Below are 22,277 nucleotides of genomic sequence, written 5' to 3' on the forward strand. Positions count from 1 at the left end.
TGTGTTTAGATGTTCTGTACACTTTGTCTACTGATTCCTTTAGCTCTACATCACTGCCTCCTTTTCAGCACTAAATAGCACCCTAAGCCCAGGTTTGTCATGACTCTTGCAAAAGTTCAAAGCTCTGCCTTTTCACAGATAAAGGGCATCAAAGGGGATTCTACAGCTGTGTGGGGAGGCTGGCTAGGGGTTCATGACCAGAGGGCCTGTGGAGAGTGCCTCTTACAATGTGATGCTGCTGAACCACCTCTCTGATTCAGGGTCTTATTTGTCTGAGATGAATAGTAGCCCCAGAGTTTCACGCACTAGGCTGCTAGCCCCACCTCCACTGTTTATGTGACTCCAGAGGCTTTCAGGGGTCCCTCACCCTACAGGTATTCATGATTCTTCCTGTGGGTTGAGGCAGGAATACTTTCCTGAGTAGGTAGTCAAGATGATGAAGTTGGCTGGCTGCCTTGATCTTACTTTTTCCAGTGTAGAAATGTCCAGGGAACTTTTCTGCATGGTGACTTACGGTTTGGGGAAGGGATGTTACAGAGAAGTCCATTTTACTACCTTCTGCTCACAGTTTTTCACTTTTCTGTGGCCCCAGGATTTGTCAAAGTCTCAGTTTTGAGTTCTGGGATATTGGTGTTTATCATCTTGGCACTAGATCGTTGTTGTTGGTTTTCTATGGGGGGCAGTGAAGCCAGATTGCTTCTACTTTACCATTTTGGTGACACCCAACATCTATGTATTTTACAGGGGCTGGGATTGGGCTGGTCTTACATGCACTCATGCAGTCATTCAAGAAAAGAGGATGTTCACACTAGTTCTTTTTTGGGTAACAAAGAACAGCTCAGGAAGATTTTAATTTAACTGAAAGTACAACTTCCAAGAATAAAGGTGTTTTGTTTCTCATATTTCAAGAAAAGCAGTGGCATCCATAAGGTTGCTTCATCTACATGAGGTGGTGCATTTAAAAAAGGAGGACAGATACATTAATTGGACTTTGGGGAATGGTGATAGTTTTTTTCCTAATGCCCTGACACAAAGGGCATCGGCCAAATTTCTGCAGGGCCTCAAGAGTGAACTCGGCTCTCATAAGGGATTTGCCTCCAAGACTCAGGATCTCAGGTGACAGGCTACATGACCCTGAAAGACAACACAAGAAAACCAGCTCAGCCAGTGTCTGTCATCTGAGAGATAATGAACCCTTCACTTTTTAACAAGGTGGTAAAACTTCCCTTTTGCAAAGAATAGCATAACATTTTTGTATATGTCAATCAGCCTGTTTTGCACCAACTTGAAAGCAATGAACACAATCTCCATTCCAATGATGATATAAATGGAGAAGAACAGGAAGAAGTTAGGGTGTTCTAAAACAGTATCCCCAAACCCAATGGTGGTCAGCGTGACAAAGCAGAAATAGAAGGCATTCTCGAAATCCAACTGTGTCTCCCAGAAGGGGAGGATGGCGGCTGCACAGGAAATGTAGGCAAAAACAATAAGGGCAATGATAGGGAGAGGGATGTCCAGCCTCTCCACCTGCTGTCCAACTTCATCCAGGTTGCTGATGATGGAGTATGAGAGTCTCCCCAACACCAGTTCAGGACACGAGTTACTCCTCTCCATGGCTTGTGGGGGAAGTTGCAGTGTGTTCTGTTTCTCTCGCGCATGAGATCTCTCAAACAGCTCCATGCTGCAGCTTGGGCGTGAAGGACATTTGCCAAGTTTGGGGCCTGGAAGCTCTTCAGCACCGATGATGATCTGAGGGACAGCTTCATCTGCGGGCTTGGGTTCTGGTTTTTTCTTGAAGAGAGATTTGGGGCACCACTTGGAGAGGGGGCGGGTAAAGAAAGGGAATTTTCGGAACCGATTATAAGATGTGGATAAGATGGTTGCCAGGATGTCACCTGTGTCCGTGAGAACGAGGAACATCAGGGGGATACCAAAGAGAGCATAGAGCATGCACAAGTACTTGCCAAGCCTGGTGACAGGGTAGATGTAGCCATAGCCTGAAAAAGAAGATGGACTTAGAGTTTGCATCTGGCCCCTTCCCTTTTCCCCCCACAAAAAGCTTTAAAGAGACCTTCTGCCATTTCCCCTCCTTGGCATGACATTTTACACAATGTTTTTGAAAATACTCATCTCAAAGCATTCAGCCATTGGTCTGGCATTAGGCCTGCTTTGCTGGGAGGGAAAGGAGTGAAACCCAGCTTCCCTTTAGGATGAGGAGCAACTGATATCCAGGTCTTTGACTTGAAATGTCCTTGGCAGGGGACCAGCACAGGTTTGGGGTGGACAGATTGCCTTTGATTCTGCTCTGGCCATTTCTGAGCACCCCCTGAAGGAAGGCCTCAGCTGACCTGGAAGGACACGATGAATACAAGTGAGAGAGGATGGATGGCTTTGTAATCATATCCAATGCCACTTTTATTCTCTGTGAAGGTGCTGGCTTTTAAGAAGCCGCCCTTGGCCGGGTGTGTTGGTTCATGCCTGTAATCCCAGCACTTTGGGAGGCCAAGGTGGGCAGATTACCTGAGGTCAGGAGTTGGAGACCAGTCTGGCCAATATGGTGAAACCCCGTCTCTACTAAAAATACAAAAATTAGGCATGGTGGCGGGCGCCTGTAGTCCCATCTACTCAGGAGGTTGAGGCAGGAGAATCGTTTGAAGCCAGGAGGTGGAGGCTGCAATGAGCCGAGATTGTGCCATTGCACTCCAGCCTGGAGGATGAGAGCAAGACTCCATCTTAAAAAAAAAAAAAAGCCACTCCTGTCCTCCATAAGAGGACTGGGCTATTTGTTTCTATGTAAGAGGCACTTATTGTGTCCCCACGGTGTGCTCAGCAGTGTGTATAGTATTAGGAAAAACAGAAAGATGGAAGATGAGTAAAATACAATTGCCCTCAGAGCTATTTGTTGCCTAGCAGATTAGACAAACATGTTCCTAATGAAGCAATTAGCCTCCCAGCATCTAGGTTCTGACTGACCTTGCTTTGAATCCCAGCTCTACTATTTATGATAATATTACTTGACTGCGGCGGGGCACGGTGGCTCAAGTCTGTAATTCCAGCACTTTGGGAGGCCGAGACGGGTGGATCACAAAGTCAGGAGATCGAGACCATCCTGGCTAACACGGTGAAACCCCATCTCTGCTAAAAAATACAAAAAATACAGAGCGAGACTCTGTCTCCCAAAAAAAAAAATTACTTGACTGCTCACATTTTCAGGTTTCATCTGTAAGATGGGGATGACAATGTCTACTTGGCATATTGACTAGCTGGGAGGATTACATGAGGCCCGTGCTTGACACACAGTGCACAACTGATAACTGGTGTCTTCACCCTCCAGACCTTAGCTGCCTAGTGAGCACTTCCTGTGGGCTGGGCGTCAGTCAGCCTTCATAGGGAGGTATTGTTATCACCATTCACAGGTGGGGAAACTGAAGCACAGAGAAACGAAGTAGCTTGCCCGTGAGCATACACGTGATACACAGTGGAGTTGGGGTCAAATCCACAGGACTCTCAGGTCCCCAATCAGTGCTGTCACCCTCAGGAGCATCCAGGGGCAGGACCATTCAATCAGAGAGAACCCGGCAGCAAAACAAAGGAAGGGATGAGCTGAGGTCTCCATCCCCGTCGGGAGCCCCTCCCCTCCCCTTGCACCGACAGAGGGGCAGGAACAGACAGACCTCAAACCCCACAGCACGGGTGGCTAGATATGCTGGAGCAGGCAAGCATCAATGACTTCAACAAGCAGAGGACAAAACTTTTATATTTAATGTCCTGTGTTTAATTTTGATGTCATAAAGGATGATTAATACAGAAAAACCCAGCCCAATTATGTAAATTAATCTGAAGGCAACTCCTCAGCTGGCTAAGCCCCAACTTCCTCCAGAAGTGCAGCTCCCTGTGGCACACTTTGGCCTCGGGCTCTGCCGTCCAAGAGCAGGTGGGTATTCAGGTTGCCCACCCTCACCAGAGTCCCAAGTACGGGAGGGAGCTGTGGCCCTGAAACAGTCTCATCAGTTTGCATCCATCCCAGAGCACTCCATGCCACTCTGGCTGGTTCCACTAGGTACCATTCGATGGCAGTGTCAGTTAACTGTGTATTTGCATGCATTCATTCATTCATTCATTATTGAGTGCTTACTGCATGCACTGGGGGCATAGCGCTGAGCAAAATGGATATGGGATATGACCCCTCTGAGCCTCTGGTTTGGTAAGAGAGGCAGACATTAATTTTAAAAATCACACTAATGGGTATGGAATTACAAATGGAGATCAATAACAGGAAGTGGAAAAGCAGACCATGAGTGATTAGAACAAAGGCACCTATCCTGGGCTGGGCGCGATGGCTCATGCCTGTAATCCCAGCACTTTGGGGGCCAAGGCTCCTGATCATTTGAGGTCAGGAGTTCAAGACCAGCCTGGCCAACATGGTGAAACCCTGTGTCTACTAAAAATACAAAAATTGGCCAAGTGTGATGGTGCATACCTGTAATCCCAGCTTACTTGGGAGGCTGAGGCACGAGAATCACTTGAACCCAGGAGGCAGAGGTTGCAGTGAGCTGAGATTGTGCTACTGCACTCCAGCTGGGGCGACAGGGCAAGACCCTGGCTCAAAAGAAAAAAAACAACCGCAAGGCATCCATCCTGGATTTGGGCCCAGGAAAGATTTTCCCTGTGAGGGGATTTTTGAGCTGATGTTGGCAGGGGGCCAAGAACTACCCAGGTGAAGAGAGAGGAAGCAGCCTGTGCAAAGACCCTATGGCAGGTTCGACAAAGGGCTATCCATAGAGCGACAGTGGGGCAACTTGTGTACTGCACATATACCAAGGGGGTGACTGGGAGCTGAAACCTAGCCTCTGTGCACTTACCAAGCTCAGAGCTCAGGGCTCACGGCACTGGGCTGTGTCTGCCTAGCGAGGGATATGGTTTTCTAATTTTTCACCAAGATGTCACTCTGAGTATAGCTGTCACCCAGGTTTAAGGAACCAAGAGAAGGCTAGTGTGGCCAGTGTACAGGGAGGTAGGGGAGGGGAGCAAGGTGAGGCCGGGAGGTAGGCAGCATCTAACGGCTTCCATGGCAGATGGGGGAGCACCTTGATCAGTGTGGAAGGCTGAAAAATGACAGCCCCCAAATATAGCCAAGTCTTAATTCCTGGAATCTGTCAGTGCTGCCGTATTTGGAAAGTGAGTCTTTGTAGACATGATTAAGGATCTCGAGATGAGGAAGTTATCCTGGATTGTGTGTGTGGCCCTAGGTATCATTACAAGTGTCCTGATAAGGGAGAGCCTGAGCAAGATATTTTACACACAGAGAAGAGGAGGTAATATGACCTCAGAGGCAGAGACCAGAGTGATGTGGCCACAAGCCAGGGAATGCTGGCAGCCACCAGAAGCTGCCAAGGAAGGGTCCTCCCCTAGAGCCTCAGAGGGAGCATGGCTCTGCCAAAACCTTGATTTTTGAAATCAGTAAAACTGATTTCAAACTTCTGGCCTCCAGATCTTGACAGAATAAATTTCTATTGCTTCAAGCCACCGAGTTTGTGGAAATTTATTACAGCAGCCACAGGAAACAAAATCAAGTTTGCATCTTTTTTTTTTTAAGATGGGATCTTGCTCTTTTACCCTGGCTGGAGTGAAGAGGCGTGACCTTGGCTCACTGCAACCTCCACCTCCTGGGTTCAAGCAATTCTCCTGCCTCAACCTCCCGAGTAGCTGGGACTACAGGCGTACCACCATGCCTGGCTAATTTTTGGATTTTTAGTAGAGATAAGGTTTCACCATGTTGGCCAGGCTGGTCTTGAACTCCTGACCTCAAGTGATCTGCCCACCTCAGCCCTGCAAAGTGCTGGGCTTACTACAGGAGTGAGCCACCACTCCTGACTTGGTTTGCATCTTGAAAAGATCATCCTGACTGCATCACAGACAGTAAACTGGAGGGCTTCAGATGGACACAGGAAGATAAGTGGGGAGGCTATGGTTCCTGCCCAGGTGAGAGATGAAGGGGACTTTGGCTAAGGCAGGAGCTGAGAGGAGAGACCTGTAGAGACTGACTAGACAATTTTGGCAGAAATCTCAAGACAGGAGGATGGTTTGGATTGGAGTGTCTGAAAGGAGCTGGGATTTGAGCACAGAGCAGGCACTGTGAATCCACCGGAATCCACTGCTGTCGTTGGTGAAGGTGGGTTTACAGGATTATAAACAAAGCCTTTTTGGCTGCCTCTGGGTGAGATACTTTTGTAATCCAAAATATGCAATATGTCACATTCCTGAAAATGTTTCAAGGAAGCAGGTCTCAGAGAGCACACAACCCCTACAAATGGAATGCATTAACTATCCTAATTACTGAATGCCGAAATGCATAATGGAACTCATTATTTCTTAGAATGCATTCATATATTTTGATACAGTCAGTTCACTGTACTTAGCCTGTAAGTGCTTAATAGCCCATGCACTTTCCTTTCTAATCCAAGACGGCTGACCCAGTTGGGAATGACTGGGGATTGACTGACCTCACACCTGTCAGGTATCCTGTTCTTAGCATTAAGGCCAGGTGCATTTCAGATGATCCAGAGATGCAGGGCAGGAAGCAGTATTACCAGAGGGACTTTCAAACACCATTATTGATTTTGGACAGTGCGGAACATTCCCCAACATCCTCTTCCAGTTGTAATTTCTGGGCGGCATGATGTCCTAATTGACTTGTACAATGGGCAGTAGCATGGCCTTCTTGGAATTTAAGCCAAGCTAATGCATTTCCATTAGATCAGTGACTCACAGCCTAGACTTCCACTAGAATCACCTGGAGGGTCCTGGAAAATACTGATGCCTGGGCCTGGTCCCTAGGGATTCTAATTGTTTGGTCTAGGGCAGGGTCCGCACATGGGAGCTTGCAAAAGCTCTGCAGGTGACTCTGACATGCAGCCAGGGCATGCTTCTCAAACATTAGCACACATCAGAATCACATGGAGGACTTTCTAAACTACAGATTGCTGGGCCCCACAACCATGGTGTCTGGCTCAGTAGGTCTAGAATGGCTCCTGAGAATTAATTTGCATTTCTAACAAGTTTCCCAGTGATATCGATGTTACTCAGGGACCACATTTTGACAACGATTGCAATAGATCAGTTCTCAACGGGGGCAATTTTGTCCCCCAGGGGAAATTTGGCAATGCCTGGAGACTTGTGGCTGCCATAATGGGTGGGGACAGTGGGGAAAGTGCTACTGCATCTGGTGGGTGGAGGCCAGAGATGCTGCTCAACATCCTACATTGCACAGGAGCCTCCTCCACAGAGAATTATCCCATGCAAGAGGCTGATAGTGCTGAGGTTGAGAAATCCTGCCTCAGATGCATCTAAGGTTTTTTCGGGTTTGTTTGCTTGTTTGAGACAGACTCTGCCAGAGACAGACTCTGCCATCCAGGCCAACTCTTGCCTCCCAGGCTGGAATGCAGTGGCATGATCATGGCTCACTGCAGCCTCAACCTCCAGGGCTCAAGTGATGCTCCCACCTCAGCCTCCTGAGTAGCAGGGACTACAGGTGCACGTCACCACTCCCAACTGATTTTTTAATTTTTTGTAGAGACGAGGTCTCATTGTATTTCCCAGACTGGTCTCCAACTCTCACCTCATCCTCCCAAAGTGCTGGGATTATAGGCATAAGCCAGGGCACCTGGACCAATCTAAATTCTTGAGGAGGCTGGGCACGGTGGAGCACGCCTATAATCCCAGTGCTTTGAGAGGCCGAGGCAGGTGGATCACCTGAGGTCAGGAGTTCAAGACCAGCCTGGCCAACATGGTGAAACCCTGTTTCTACAAAAATGCAAAAATTAGCCAGGCATGGCCTGGTGTGGTGGCTCATGCCTGTAATCCCAGCACTTTGGAAGGCCGAGGCGGACGGATCACCTGATGTCAGGAGTTCAAGACCACACTGATGGATATGATGAAACCCCATCTCTACTAAAAATACAAAAATTAGCCGTGCATGGCATAGTCAGCTACTCGGGAGACTGAGACAGCAAAATTGCTTGAACTCGGGAGGTAGAGATTGCAGTGAGCAGAGATCGCGCCATCGCACTCCAGCCTGGGCAACAAGAGCAAAACTCTGTCTCAAAAAAAAAAAAAATTCCAGGCATGATGGCAGGTGCCTGTAATCCGAGCTACTTGGGAGACTGAGGCAAGAGAATTGCTTGAACCTGGGAGCCTGAGGTGGTAGTGAGCAGAGATGGCACCATTGCACTCCAGCCTGGGCGACAGAGCAAGACTCTGTCTCAAAACAAAAAAAAGCTTAAGGAAAACAAAAAGATAAAGTAAACTTAATAGCTTCTAGCCCCTTTGTACAGCACCTCAGCATTTTGGGGGGCCGAGGACGGCAGATCACCTGAGGTCAGGAGTTCGAGACCAGCTTGACCAACATGGTGAAACCCCATCTCTAGTAAAAAATACTAAAATTAGCTGAGTGTGGTGGTGCACACCTGTAATCCCAGCTACTTGGGGGCTGAGACATGAGAATCACTTGAACCAGGGAAGTGGAGGTTGCAGTGAGCCGAGATTGTGCCACTGCACTCCAGTCTGGGTGACAGAAAAAGGCTCCACCTCAAAAAAAAAAAGAGCATTCAGGCCAACGGGAGAAACCACATGGGGGCTACTTCTGAAGCTGGGTGCCCAGTTGCCCACCCAGCAGCCATTCCATCCTTTCTTCCCTGCAGACCCACTGCTCCCCCAGCTGATTTAGGAGCAGATCCGATTAGTCTTAGTCATCCTGGTGCTCCAATCCCCCTGCCTGGGACCAGCATAGAGGTGGATGGGAGGCCCAGTGGGAGACTGCCAGGAAGACATTGTCGCTGCTGATGAACCATGCAGAGAGACAGCAGCCCCCCTTTCTGTATAAGACACAGTGATGCTCGGATGGGATGTGGACCTTGGTGGCCTCATGTGGCTCAGTGGGCAGAAGGATGGAGAAAACCTGATGCCCAGTGCCGTGACTGCAAATGGGCACTGGACATGAGCTGCGTATCAGCCTAGAGCCGTCCTCACACTGGACTTCTGACTTGGAAGGCGACATTCTCCTTGCAGTTTAAGCCAGCTGAGTTGGGTTTTCTGTTCGTCACTGCTGAAGGCATCCTGGCTGCCACTTACATGCATAGCCATCAGCCAACCCTGAGAGGCAGGTCTAGAAGTGCTTACGGGTCCCAGTAAAAGGCTCAGAGGGGCGACGTCCCTTGCTGGAGATTACACAGCTTCGACCCAGGCTGGCCACTGTGCTCCACCCTGACCTTCAGCATGAGGGGCCCCATCCATTCTCTGCAACCCCTGTGGGCCAGGCCCTCCTAGGGATGAGCACTTGCTCTCTTGAAGGAGGAGAGGGCCCGCAGTCCCTTTTGCCAGCTGTGAGAGGGGCAGGGGCTGAGTGATGGGCCGTGCTCCTGGTGGGGACTCTGACCCAAGGGCTCCGGCCCTGTGGCTGAGGGCAGCTCCATCACCTCCTGTGACCCCTGCCCAGGCAGGGGAGGCTCCTGCCAGGCCTGGTTTGGCCCCTGCAACCTGGCCCCACTGCTGCCCCATCAGAAGGGAAGCTGGGGCTGGGCCAGCCAGCTCAGAGTGAGCCCTTAATCACCAGAGGGACCTTAGTTAACTGCTGACCCAGCGGCATCACACCCCCAGCCCAGGAGGCCTAGCTCTGCTGAAGCATCCCCCACCACTCTCCTGACCATTCTCTGCCCTCCAGCCACAATGGTCATGTCCTCAAAGGGGCCACTAAACCAACATTTTGCCCATAAGGGTGGGGAAGCATCTCCCTCCCAGTTTCTATGTGCCAGGTGCATAGAAAGTTATGCATACAGAGAGGGAGCAGGGTGCTGGGTCTAGACCCAAGTGGCTGGGTTCAAACGCACATGAACTGTGTGACTTTTTGAAATTGACGGACCTGCTGGAGTATGGGAACAATAACAGCACCCACCTCATGGTGAGGATTAGATGAGCTAATCAGCATAAAGGTCTTATAACAGGGCCTGGTGCATCTTCAGTGCAAAAGTGTCGGCCAGTGCAGCTGCTATTTGTAGGTGTGCAATATAGATTTGAGGAAGGGAGGAAGGGAGGGAAGAAGAGAGGGAGAGGAGGGCCATCTCCACACCCCAATTCCAGTGTCCTTTGCCACCCAGAAGCCCACCCTTCACAGGGCCACCGTGAGGGGGACTGTGGCTTTGCACTTACCGACGGTGCTGAACACTGTGCAGCAGAAAAAGAGCGAGCTCAGGAAGGACCAGTTTGTGGTCCTGTTAAACCACTGAGGCTTCACCTTCTGCAGATGCCCCTGGAGATCCTGTTTCCTATCTTCCACCACTGGAGAAAGACACGACCAAGAGTTTGAGGGAAAGGTTCTGCTGGTAAAGACAAGCCCCGCCCCGGTGAAAGGGGGATAGTCTTCCCCAAGGACCAGCAGCCCCCTCGCCTTGTGGTCAGTATCAACACCAAAGCTTGGTGATTGAAGCCCTCCTTTAAAATATTTCTGCAGCCTGGGTCCTGCCTTTGGTCCCCATGGAGATAAGGAGGCCACTTAGCCCTGTGAGAAAAGCACCTAACAGAGAGGCCCATGGGGGGTCCCGCCAGAGCTTAGCCCTGGCATTGCTGTGTAGTCTTTGCCTTTTACTTTTCTGAACCTCCATTTCTTTCTTTTTTTTTTTTTTTTTTTTTTTTTTTTGAGACAAGAGTCTTGCTCTGTTGCCAGGCTGGAGTGCAGTGGTGTGATCTCGGCTCGCTGCAACCACTGCCTCCCTGGTTCAAGCAATTCTCCTGCCTCAGCCTCCCAAGTAGCTGGGACCACAGGGGTGCACCACCACACCCCTGCCCAGCTAATTTTTGTATTTTTAGTTGGGACGGAATTTCACCATGTTGGCCAGGAAGGTCTCAATCTCTTGACCTCATGATCCACCTGCCTCGGCCTCCCAAAGTGCTGGGATTACAGGTGTGAGCCACCGCGCCCCGCCTCTTTCATCTTTCAAAGGAAGATAACTTCTGCTCTGCCTCTCACACAGGGTTCTCAAGTACTAAAAGCAAAAGGCTTTTAGGAAAAGCAAGCTGTTACACAGATGCAAATCATTCCCACTCCTGGAAGTTATTACACTTGATGGAGTTTGCCGGGCATGATGGCTCATGCCTGTAATTCCAACACTTTGGAGGGCTAAGGTGGGCGGATCATTTGAGGTCAGGAGTTCAAGTCCAGTCTTTCAACATGGTGAGACCCTGTCTCGACTAAAAATGCAAAAATTAGCCAGGCTTAGTGGCACACGCCTGTGGTCCCAGCTACTTGGGAGGCTGAGGCAGGAGAACCGCTTGAACCTGGGGAGTGGAGGTTGCAGTGAGCCGAGATAGCGCCACTGCACTCCAGCCTGGGTGACAGAGCAAGTCTGTGTCTAGAAAAATAAAAATAAAAACTTGATGGAGTTTGATCATCATACCACCATACTGTGATCTTTGGGCACCAGCTACCTGTGAGCGTCTCCTCCAGAGCTGGGAAAACTTGACTTCCTAAACATGGGTTCCAGGGCTAATAGCAGGGTTGGGAATCCTGGTTTCCCAGAGAGGTTCCTGAATGGCTCAATTGGCCTGGGCAGCCAGTGGACTTTGGGACCCCAGAGGCCACCTGCTAGACTAGTTCAGCCTGAAGAGAATGGCACTGAGCCTGGCATGCAGCAGGAAGTCACTATTCCTTTTAACTGGCACCAGCCTGGGAGTCTACGCACCTCAATTCCAGACCCAGCTCTGACCTTGACAAGTTCTGTAACTGTGGACAAGAGGCTGCTTTCTGAGCCTCAGTTTCCCCATCAGAGAGACAGCCTGAGATGGTGATGAAAGGTTCAGGCTCTGGAATCCAAATACATGGGGTTAAGTCCCTGGGTCCATTTTTCTAGTTTGTGAACTTAGACAAATTGCTTAACCTCCCAAGGCCTCAATTTCCTAATCTGTAAAAGAGGGACAACTTCTACCCAACATATAGGCTTCTTGTGAGGATTAGGTGAGAGAACGTGTGAAGTGTTTGCCACAGGGTCTACATGCAACTAACCCTTATGGAACATTTTAATCTCCAGTGAAAATCGGTACCAAATGGAGTGGGACCAGCTCTGCGTTCCCATACCCTGCTGTGCATTGGAATCACCCGATAAACTTTATTTTTACTTATTTACTTTTGAGACATGACTGGCTCTGTCATCCAGGCTGGAGTGCAATGGCACAATCACAGCTCGCTGTAGCCTCAAACTCGCAGGCTCAAGCGATCCTCCTGCCTCAGCCTCCCCAGTAGCTGGGACTACAAGTGTGTGCCACTTCATCTGGCTAAATTTTTAAACTTTTTGTAGAGACAGGGTCTCACCTTGTTGTGCAGGCCTGATTCTCCCACCTTGGCCTCCCAAAATGCTAGGATTATGGGAGTGAGCCACCGTGCTTATCCTGGAAACTTTAAGACTCCCAACCCAGCCCTGGAGATCCTGATTAAGTGGGTTTGGAGAAAAGCCTGGGAATGTGTACTCTAGGCAGTCTCCCTGGGTGATTCTGATGTGTTGCTGGCTTGGAGAGCCTTGAACTTGCTGGTAGTCTAGACCCTGCGATGGTACAGTGTCCCTTTGATAGCAGTTTCCCAGGTTCACTGAGCAGGCTGGCTCCCGTCTGGCAAGGATGCAGGGAGTGGGACCCTCCACAGACAGGGTACTCTGCCTCCCTGGACCAGCCTCTTGTCCCTGGGAGCCACACCTGTTCCCAGAGCAAGGTCGGGGATGTTGAAGGAGCCCCCACACCAGAGTGGGAGGGGAGGAGCTCCCTGCACCCTGTTCTTCTGCTGACTTTGAGTCTGGTTTCATTTGTCTTTCATTTATCTACTCTCCCTTGTTTTATCTTGCTCTGTTGAATATAATAACAAGCTTCCTTTGTGGAACACAGAGTAGAAACAAGTGATAAATACAAAGAAAATGCAATAAGGACACTATAAAGTGCCTTCTGTCTTCCAAGAGCCAGAATGTTCCTTGTCTCTTCTGCTTCTCACAGGGTCCCTGTGACCGCCAGGCCTGAGATTGGGGGTCCCCTTCTCTCCCGCAGACTGAGGCCCAAAGAGAACAAAGCTTTGCCTCCACATTGCAGAGCAAGCTGGGAGAGCAGCCGGGACAAGAGCCAGGACCCCCGCCCCTCCCCCAGGTCTTCTCACAGCACCTCCCCACTCACCTGAGCCAGATAGCAGAAAAGGACTTTAAAACAGGAAGTGGGGGTGTGGGGGGCTGGTGCTCCTGCTGGGATTCAAACCCAATTTGGGTTGTTCCCTAACTTCTCACCCCTGCAAACTGAATCCTGGGTCAGGCAGACACAGTCCTGAGAAGCAGCTTAGCCCCCCAACCCCAGGCCCAGATTTGCTCACCCACACACCCTACCCCACCCCACCCAATTCCCAGTAATCCACCCTCCCCTGAGGCTGCTGGTCTGGATGGGGCTGGGAGCTGAGACACAGGAAGGGGAGCTGGTCTTTCCCGAGCACCTCCTGGGTGCTCAGGGCCTTTCCTGCATTCTTCGCAGCAACCCCAAAAGGTGGTTAGTCTCCCCACTTTTCAAAGAAGAAAACAGAGGTTCAGAAAGCAGTTACTCGCCTAAAGTGCCCAGGCATGAGGAGGATCCAGGCAGGCAGCTCCCAGACCCAGCCTCCTGGAAGGCAGCCCTCTGCTCTCAGGGGACTGCTGCCACCACGCAGAAAAGGCACACCCTGTCCCGGTGAGGCACCTACCTGTTTCACTGCAGTTCAAGATTCTGCAGAGCTCCTCCAAGAACTTCTCAAATTCTCCATCATCTGCTGCCACCAGGACCTGGCCATCCTCAATGGCAGAGAAGAGCACAGCACCCACCAGGGCATAGGTCACCAGAAAGCAGAGGAAGCAGAGGCCGGGAAAGAGCTTTCCCAGGGCCTCTGGGCAGCATCTCCTGGCCTGGGGGTGCCCGGAGGCCTCCATCCTCCCTGGAGCATGCAGGGCAAGAGTTGCTGGTGGAAGAGGCAGGAGCATCTAAGCCCCGCCAGGAAGATGGGGTAGGAGTGCCCGGAGAACAGCCAGGCTCCAGCGCTAAGTGGATGGTGCGTGTGCTTCCCCAAGGACTCAGGAAGCAGCCGGCAACTCATCATGTTCAGTTCATCCGAACTACTCAGATGGCGCCCTCCCTAGCACCCCAGATTGCTATTGATCCGCTGGGCCGGCCCTGGAGCTGCCTCGAAGGGGCTTTGGGAGGATAGTGTGGTGGTGGTTTTGTGCTTCGTTTAATCTTTTCTATCCCCGAACTGCAGTTTTGAATTGCAGATCCCAAACCTGATCTTTGGCATTTAGTCAAGTGATTCTTTCCTGAGAGCTGCCTGTGACACCACTTGGCTTAGGGTACCTGGTCTCCTGGACAGGTGATAATAGTAGTAACTAATAATAGTAATAGTAACGAGAGTAACTAATGCGGCCAGAGCTCAGTAGTTTCCAAAGGACCTTTATCCTGTGTGGATCTAATTACTGGTCCCCATGCTTCACTGCCCTGCTGCATACCCCCTCTTGCCATGGCCTCACGGTGGGCAGAGTACTTCCTTGAACTTGGCTTTAGAGTAGGTCATCTCAGTTGCTCCAGCCAGCTGGGCATTAGCAGATGTGATGCAAGCAGGGGGGAGGCCTGTGCTTGTGCATTTGCACTTCCTCAACTATACCTTTGTCTGCCATGAGAAAAGGTGCCCCAGCTTTCAGTTTTCAGTTCAGAGTAGGCCAGTGTGCAACTTTTTTTGGTCGTCCTGAATCCAGGTTCATCCAACACCAGCGACCTCCACCCTGCACCCTAAGTTTGACCCCAGCGAGACTAAAGTCTGAGGTGCACTGGGAATGAGGTTGGTGCCATGTCTGTGCTGGCCCCTAAGATCAACCCCCTGTGTCTGTCTCCAAAACACATTGGTAATGACATTGTTAGGGCAACCAGTGACTTGAAGGATCTGAGGATGACAGTGAAACTGACCATTCAGAACAGACAGGCACAGGTTGAGGTAGTACCTTCTGCCTCCACCCTGATCATCAAAGCCCTCAAGGAACCGCCAAGAGACAGAAAGAAACAGAAAAACATTAAGCACAATGAAAATATCATTTCATGAGAATGTCAACATTGCCTGACAGATGCAGCTCCGATATTTAGTTAGGGAACTCTCTGGAACAATTAAAGAGATCCCGGGTAATGCACCGTCTGTGGGCTGCCATGTTGATGGTCACCACCCTCATGACATCAACAATGATACAGCGGAATGCCCAGCTTGTTAAGCACGAAGGAAAATACTTCAATAAAGGATTGTTTGACAACCAGTGGGGGGAAAAAGTGCCTCAGATGGCAGCTGTGGAGATGCAGGCAGGTTTAGATCCCTCTTCCAGAAAGGACTCGCTGTGCAGCTCTGAAGAGCATGGTTCGTGACAGCCCCTTTCGTTCTCTGAGGGTTTGCTACTGGTTTCAAGCCCTCTTGGAGAAGCCTGCGCCTACTGACTAAACAAGGCGGGGACCCAAGGGCCTATTCATTTCTGCCCAATACAGGACTCCTCCAACCTGCAGTCTTTGTTCCAGAGTGGCCCGTTGGTCTACAGAGACCTTGTTAGTCTGCGTTATGATCCAGAGACTTTCCCTGTTCCATCTACTTCCTTCATTTTCATTTTACCAGTCTTCCCAATAAAGCTTTTGCAATCGTGACTCTGTCTTGGTGTCTGCTTCCCAGAGGATCCAACAGTAGTTGGCACCAGAAGTGGTCTGAGAAAGCCTGCTCAAAAAGCTAAGATGGGGGCCGGGCACAGTGGCTCGCACCTGTAATCCCAGCACTTTGGGAGGCCGAGGGGAGCGATTGCTTGAGGCCGGGAGTTCAAGACCAGCCTGGCCAACATGGCAAAACCCCATCTCTACTAAAAATGCAAAAATCAGGTGTGGTGGTGCACACCTGTAATTCCAGTTATGTTGGGAGGCTGAGGCACAAGAATTGTTTGAACCTGGGAGGCAGAGGTTGAAATGAGCTGAGATCACACCACTGCACTCCAGCATGAACAACAGAGTGAGACTGTCTCAAAAAAAAAAAAAAAGCTAAGATGGGGTTTGAGGACTGGGTCCCTCAATACTGAAGTGGTAAGGAGATGATATATAGGTAGCCTTTGGTGCAAGGTGGCTGCCAACTATTAAACTTGTCACCAGCAGTGAGCTGGGATGGCATGTTGACTAGTGCAATGATTCGCATTTGAAACATTGAAGGAATGATAAACACAAGATCAATAAGTTTGGATGGCTATTATGAAGTTGCACTGACCCCCTGCAGGCAAGCTTAGAAGAAGGAAGTTCATAGAACAAACAGCCCGTGTTACTGCCACCAGTCTCAAGGCTGCAACTGACACTCACCATCTCCTTCCTTCACTATTCATTCTAACTTTTCCTTGCCCTCTGCTACCTCTTCTACTGGTCTCAATGGCTTACCCGATGGAATGATCCTAATCCTCATCCCTGGGGGGGTCTGAGCCCTTGGTAACCACATCCTTTTCAGGTTGGGACTGCTTGTGCTTGCCCACTTACAGACAGTTGGGTAAGAAGTACCAAGAGGTACCCAAGTGAGTCACCTGAGCTCCACCTATATTATTCTCTGCCCTCCTTGTGTGAAAGCAGCCCTGCCTCCTGCTGACCAGGTCAATTGCCCCTGTATTAGTCCGTCCTCATGTTGCTGCAAGGATACTACCCAAGACTGGGTAATTTATAAAGGAAAGAGGTTTAATTGACTCACAGTTCAGCATGGCAGGGGAGGCCTCAGGAAACTCACAATCATGGTGGAAGGGGAAGCAAACACGTCCTTCTTCACAGGGTGGCAGGAAGGAGAATGAGTGAGTGCCCAGCGAAGGGGGAAGCCCCCATAAAACCATCAGATCTTGTAAGAACAAACTATCATGAGAACAGGATGGGGGAAACGACCCCATGATTCAATTGTCTCCATCTGGTCCCTCCCATGACACATGGGGTTTATGGGACTTAAAAATGCAAGAGGAGATTTGGGTGGAACACAGTCAAAACGTATCAGCCCCTGACAAGATGGCCACCCATTTTCTTACCTGCTGGTTCCTGGACACAAGGATCTCAAAGTGCCCAGGGAGCAGTCATAAGGTGTATTCAATGCACCCCTTGCTGGGTTTCCAGATGAGTGTGTCCCCTTTGGGGACCAAGAATTCTAACACTGCAGAGCCTAGAGTTCTGGAGATGGGAAAAAGTGAAGACGACATGTAGTTGTATAATTTTCCTGAAAGGGGCAAATGCTTCATTGCACCTGTACCACCCTGAAGAAAGAGAAGGCAAGATCTCCAAGCCTTGAGCAAACCAGTCTCCCGGCACGTCCTGCTCCCACGTTTTTACCCTATGGATGCCTGTATTGCTCGGGCTTCATTTGTTGACAAGGTTATCTTCACTGCATTGAATTTGTTTCTCACCTTTCTGGAAAATCTGTTGAACATATTTGTGTGGGTCTGTTTCTGGGTTTTCTATTCTGTTCCATTGACCGATGCATCAATAGCACATAGCCCTTCACCAATAGCACACTTTCTAATTCCTGTAGCTGTGTAGTAGGTCTTAATGTCAGATAGAGTGATTTCTCCTGCCTTATTCTCTTTTCAAGATTGTTTTAACTGTTTTTAAGGCTTTTCCCTATAAATTTAAAAATCATCTTATCTATGTATACATAAAACCTTGCTGAGATTTTGATAGGGATTACATGAAATCTATAGATCAATATGGGCAGATGCAACATCTTTACTGTGTTGAATCTTTCAATCCATAAATGCGGTATGTCTTTCCTGGCCATTACTTTTGAAAAACAGCTTAGTGTGCTCCCATGATTCTTGATTCAAGGTAAGAATTAATTTTTAGGGCCAGGTGCAGTGGCTCATGCCTGTAATTACAGCAGTTTGGGAGGCCGAGGTGGGCAGATTGCTTGAGGCCAGTAGCTTGAGACCAGCCTGACCAACATGGTGAAACCCCGTCTCCACTAAAAATACAAAGAAATTGGCTACTAAAAATACAAACAATTGGTGGCACATACCTGTAATCCCAGCTACTCGGGAGGCTGAGGCATGAAAATCATTTGAACCTGGAAGGTAGACGTTTCAGTAAGCTGAAATCGTGCCACTGCCCTCCAGCCTGGGTGACAGAGCAAGACTTTGTCTCAAAAAAAAGAAAAAAAAAAGTTTAAGAATGAGTGGCCGGGCGTGGTGGCTAATGCCTGTAATCCCAGAATTTTGGGAGGCCAAGGCGGGTAGATCACGAGGTCAGGAGATCGAGATCATCCTGGCTAACACGGTGAAACCCCATCTCTACTAAAAATACAAAATTAGCCAGGCATGCTGGCAGGTGCCTGTAGTCCCAGCTACTCTGGAGGCTGAGGCAGGAGAAGGATGTGAACCCAGGAGGCGGAGCTTGCAGTGAGCTAAGATCGCACCACTGCACCCCAGCCTGGGCGACAGAGTGAGACTCCATCTAAAAAACAAAAAAGAGCAAGTAGTCAAGTTATTTGTTACTTTTTAGGTAAGGCATTCTAAGTGTTATTTAATGCATGTGAGGTCAGTGTTGATGGAGAAAAGTGTTAGATGGTGAAAGTCTGAAAATGTATTTTTACTCCTTATTTTAAGTCTTTTCAAAAATACTTCGAGTATCTAGAATAGTGTACAGAATGACTTCACAGACCCCTGTGTCTCCATCCTCCTTGATGGTAGGTATCACAATGTCATGCATCATCTAGAAAGCAACAGGGAGCTGGGAGGGAGGGACACTGATGAGCCACAAGCTGAAGGTAAGTGAACTCCAGCACATTACTAGCCAGATTATCTAGTTGTGCGTAACTCCGTGTGTCTATTTCCCAGTTTCAGTTTTTATTGAAACATTCCGGTCTTGTCTCAAGTATACAAGAGTCATTTGGCCACATTTGGGCCAATGTAATGATGGTGGCAAAAATGGGTAAGAACCCACAAGAGAAGGGAAATATTGTGGATAAAGTCAGGACCGTGAGGTCCAGCCACTCCTCCGCACTACATGCCCGTCAGAGAGAGAGAGAGAGAGAGCAGGTGGCCATCAGTCAAGCAGCCAACAAGCACTTCCAAGGCCTGCTGGGAGCCAGATGATGTGAGGGTACTAAAGGTCCCCCACAGTCCCATGGAAGGAAAGGATGTAGATGGATGAATTGCTATACTTAAATATGGGTGCAGGATGAATTACAAAGTAAGATGCCAACTCTCTGTGTCTTGTGGAGTCAGAAGAAAGATGCCATGAGCCAGCACAGCCCATACAGGGCTCATTAAAAAAGGAGCTCACAGGATGGCAAAGAGAAGTAGAATAATGGCCAGCTGAGGGCGGACCAGTGCTAACAGGCCTCACTAAGGGCACACTTTCTAGTTCCTGAGGATGGAAATGATAACAAGTTTTTTCCCCTCTATATGAGCCGTCCTTTTGCAGAGCACACGGGTTGCACAAGGTGCAGATAAGATAAAATCAAGCTTTAAAGCCACTGATACAGTTTGGCTGTGTCCCCACCCAAAGTTTCATCTTGAATCATAATCCCCATAACCCCCATCATCCCCATGTGTCAAAGGAGAGACCAGGTGGAGGTGATTGAATCGTGGGGATGGTTCCCCCATGCTGTTCTCGTGATAGTGAGTGAGTTCTCACGAGATCTGATGCTTTTATAGTGTTTGGTAGTTTCTCCTGTGTTCGTTCTCCCTCCTGCCGCCTTGTGAAGAATGTCCTTGCTTCCCCTTCACCTTCCACCATGATCGTAAGTTTCCTGAGGCTTCCCCAGTCATGTGGAACTGTGAGTCAATTAAACCTCTTCCCTTTCTGAATTACCCAGTTTCAAGCAGTTCTTTATAGCAGTATGAAAACAGACTAACACAGCCACCTCCTGTGGCCTGAGACCTAATGGGGTACCTCACTCCAGGCAGGTACAGTGCACACAGTGGAGAAAGCCGGTAATGTTCTGTCAGCCAAAGATGAATCCATCTAATCCAGGATTAGGGGAGTGCTACGGTGTGAATGTATGTGTCCCCTCAAAATGCATATATTAGAATCTGAGACCCAATGTTTAGTATTAAGAAATGGGGCCAGGCGCAGTGGCTCAAGCCTATAATCCTAGCACTTTGGGAGGCCGAGACGGGCGGATCATGAGGTCAGGAGATCGAGACCATCCTGGCTAACACGGTGAAACCCCGTCTCTACTAAAACAATATAAAAAACTAGCCGGGTGCGGTGGCGGGCGCCTGTAGTCCCAGCTACTCGGGAGACTGAGACAGGAGAATGGTGTGAACCCGGGAGATGGAGCTTGCAGTGAGCTGAGATCCGGCCACTGCACTCCAGCCTGGGCGACAGAGCCAGACTCTGTCTCAAAAAAATAAAAATAAAAATAAAAAAAGAAATGGGACGTTTGGGAGGTGATTAAATCATGAGGGTGGAGCCCTCATGAATAGAATTAGTGCCTTTATAAAAGGGCTGGAGAGAACTAGCCAGGACTTTTTTGCCCTTCTGCCTTCTGCCTTCCGCCATGAGAAGATGCTGCCACAAGAGGGTGTCATCGGTGGAGAAAGTCCTCACCCAACACTGGCGGCACCTTGCACCTGGACTTCCAGCCTCCAGAACTACTGCGAGCAACAAAGTTCTGTTCTTTATCAATTACCCAGTCTGGGGCATTTTGTTATAACAGCACAGGTGACTGTGACAGGCAGGGAAAGCACGGCCTCCCCGGGTGCTGCAGCAGCAGCAGCAACCAGTGTGAGCTCCATTGTCACATCTGGCTCCCAGCAGGCCTTGGAAGTGCTCGTTGGCAGCTTGACTGATGGCCACCTGCTGCCTCATTCATAGAGGGATGTAGGCTTCACAAAGAGGCCTCCACCTAACCCATCTGCCTTCCTCCCAAGGAAAAGGGGCTGGGTAACCTATGGGACTGTTAACAAATTCCTCCCTCCTAAAAACAAAAGGAACTCGGGTCACTTTGGAGTTCCATGTTGGGCCAATGTGATGATGGTAGCCAGAATGGGTGAGAACCCACAAGAGAAGGGAAATATTGTAGATAAAGTCAGGACCGTGAGGTCCAGCCATTCCACCCTCGGGAACTAGAAAGTGTGCCCTTAGCGAGACCTGTTAGCGCTGATCCGCTCTCAGCTGGCCATTATTCTACTTCTCTTTGCCATCTTGTGAGCTCCTTTTTTTTTTATGAGCCCTGCATGGGCTGTGCTGGCTCATGGCATCTTTCTTCTGACTCCGCAAGGCACAGAGAGTTTGTATCTTACTTTGTAATTCATCCTGCACCCATATTTGAGTATAGCAATTCATCTATCTACATCCTTTCCTTCCATGGAACTGTGGGGGACCTTTAGTACCCTCACATCATCTGGCTTCCAGCAGGCCTTGGAAGTGCTTGTTGGCTGCTTAACTGATGACCACCTGCACTCACGCTCTCACGCTCTCTCTCTCTCTCTCTCTCTCTCTGGCATTCGGAGGTGGACTACTTAGTCACAAAGTACCCACCAACTCTTTTAAGAATAATGAGAAGCCAATTACACTCCTACATGAACACAGCATTGGTACCTAAAATCCAATTGCTGTGTTACAATCCAGTTGTATGGCCAGCTTGCTATTCATGGCCTACAGGTTTAATCACTTTAGGAGAGACTGTGGGAACTGAAGAAATAAAGTCTGAAAAAAAAAAGTTGGTAGAGAGAGCAGGAGTGAAAGCCAGCCTCCAAAGCTTGTTTATTTGACCCAGCCCACACACTCGGCCCCCAGATGGGCACCTCTTGGGTAGGGGCTCCACCTCTGGCCCCACTGGCTTTGCTCTGGCAAGAGTCATGTGGTCTGCTATGTAGGGGCTATGGGCAAAGGACAATTCTTTCAGAAAAAGATGGTCTTGCACAGCTGGCCGTGGTGGCTCACACCTGTAATCCCAGCAGTTTGGGAGGGTGAGGCGGGTAGATCACCTGAGGTCAGGAGTTTGAGATTTGCCTGGCCAACACGGTGAAACCCCATCTCTACCAAAAATATAAAAATTAGCTGGGCATGGTGGCGGGCACCTGTAATCCCATCTACTCCGGAGGCTGAGGCAGGAGAATCGTTTGAACCCGGGAGGCGGAGGTTTCGGTGAGTGGAGATCATGCCATTGCACTCCAGCCTGGGCAACAAGAGCAAAACTCCATCTCAAAAAAAAAAAAGAAGAAAAAAAGAGCAAGAAAGGAAAGAAAGAAAGAAACTGCCAAGCT

At 49.4% G+C, this 22,277-nt stretch overlaps 1 protein-coding gene across 1 annotated transcript; it reads right to left on the reverse strand.

Annotated features, from left to right (window-relative positions):
* Positions 1-947: 947 nt before the first annotated feature.
* On the reverse strand, positions 948-15,882 carry KCNK18 (potassium two pore domain channel subfamily K member 18). Its single transcript, XM_003904307.5, has 3 exons — positions 13,751-15,882; positions 10,204-10,332; positions 948-1,997 (listed from the first exon to the last, which is right to left on the reverse strand). The coding sequence occupies exons 1-3, from the start codon at positions 14,022-14,024 to the stop codon at positions 1,198-1,200; spliced, it is 1,203 nt and encodes a 400-aa protein (XP_003904356.2). The 5' UTR covers positions 14,025-15,882; the 3' UTR covers positions 948-1,197.
* Between the last annotated feature and the right edge of the window lie 6,395 nt (positions 15,883-22,277).

This window comes from Papio anubis, chromosome 11 (genome assembly GCF_008728515.1).
Source record: "Papio anubis isolate 15944 chromosome 11, Panubis1.0, whole genome shotgun sequence".
Lineage (NCBI taxonomy): Eukaryota > Metazoa > Chordata > Mammalia > Primates > Cercopithecidae > Papio > Papio anubis.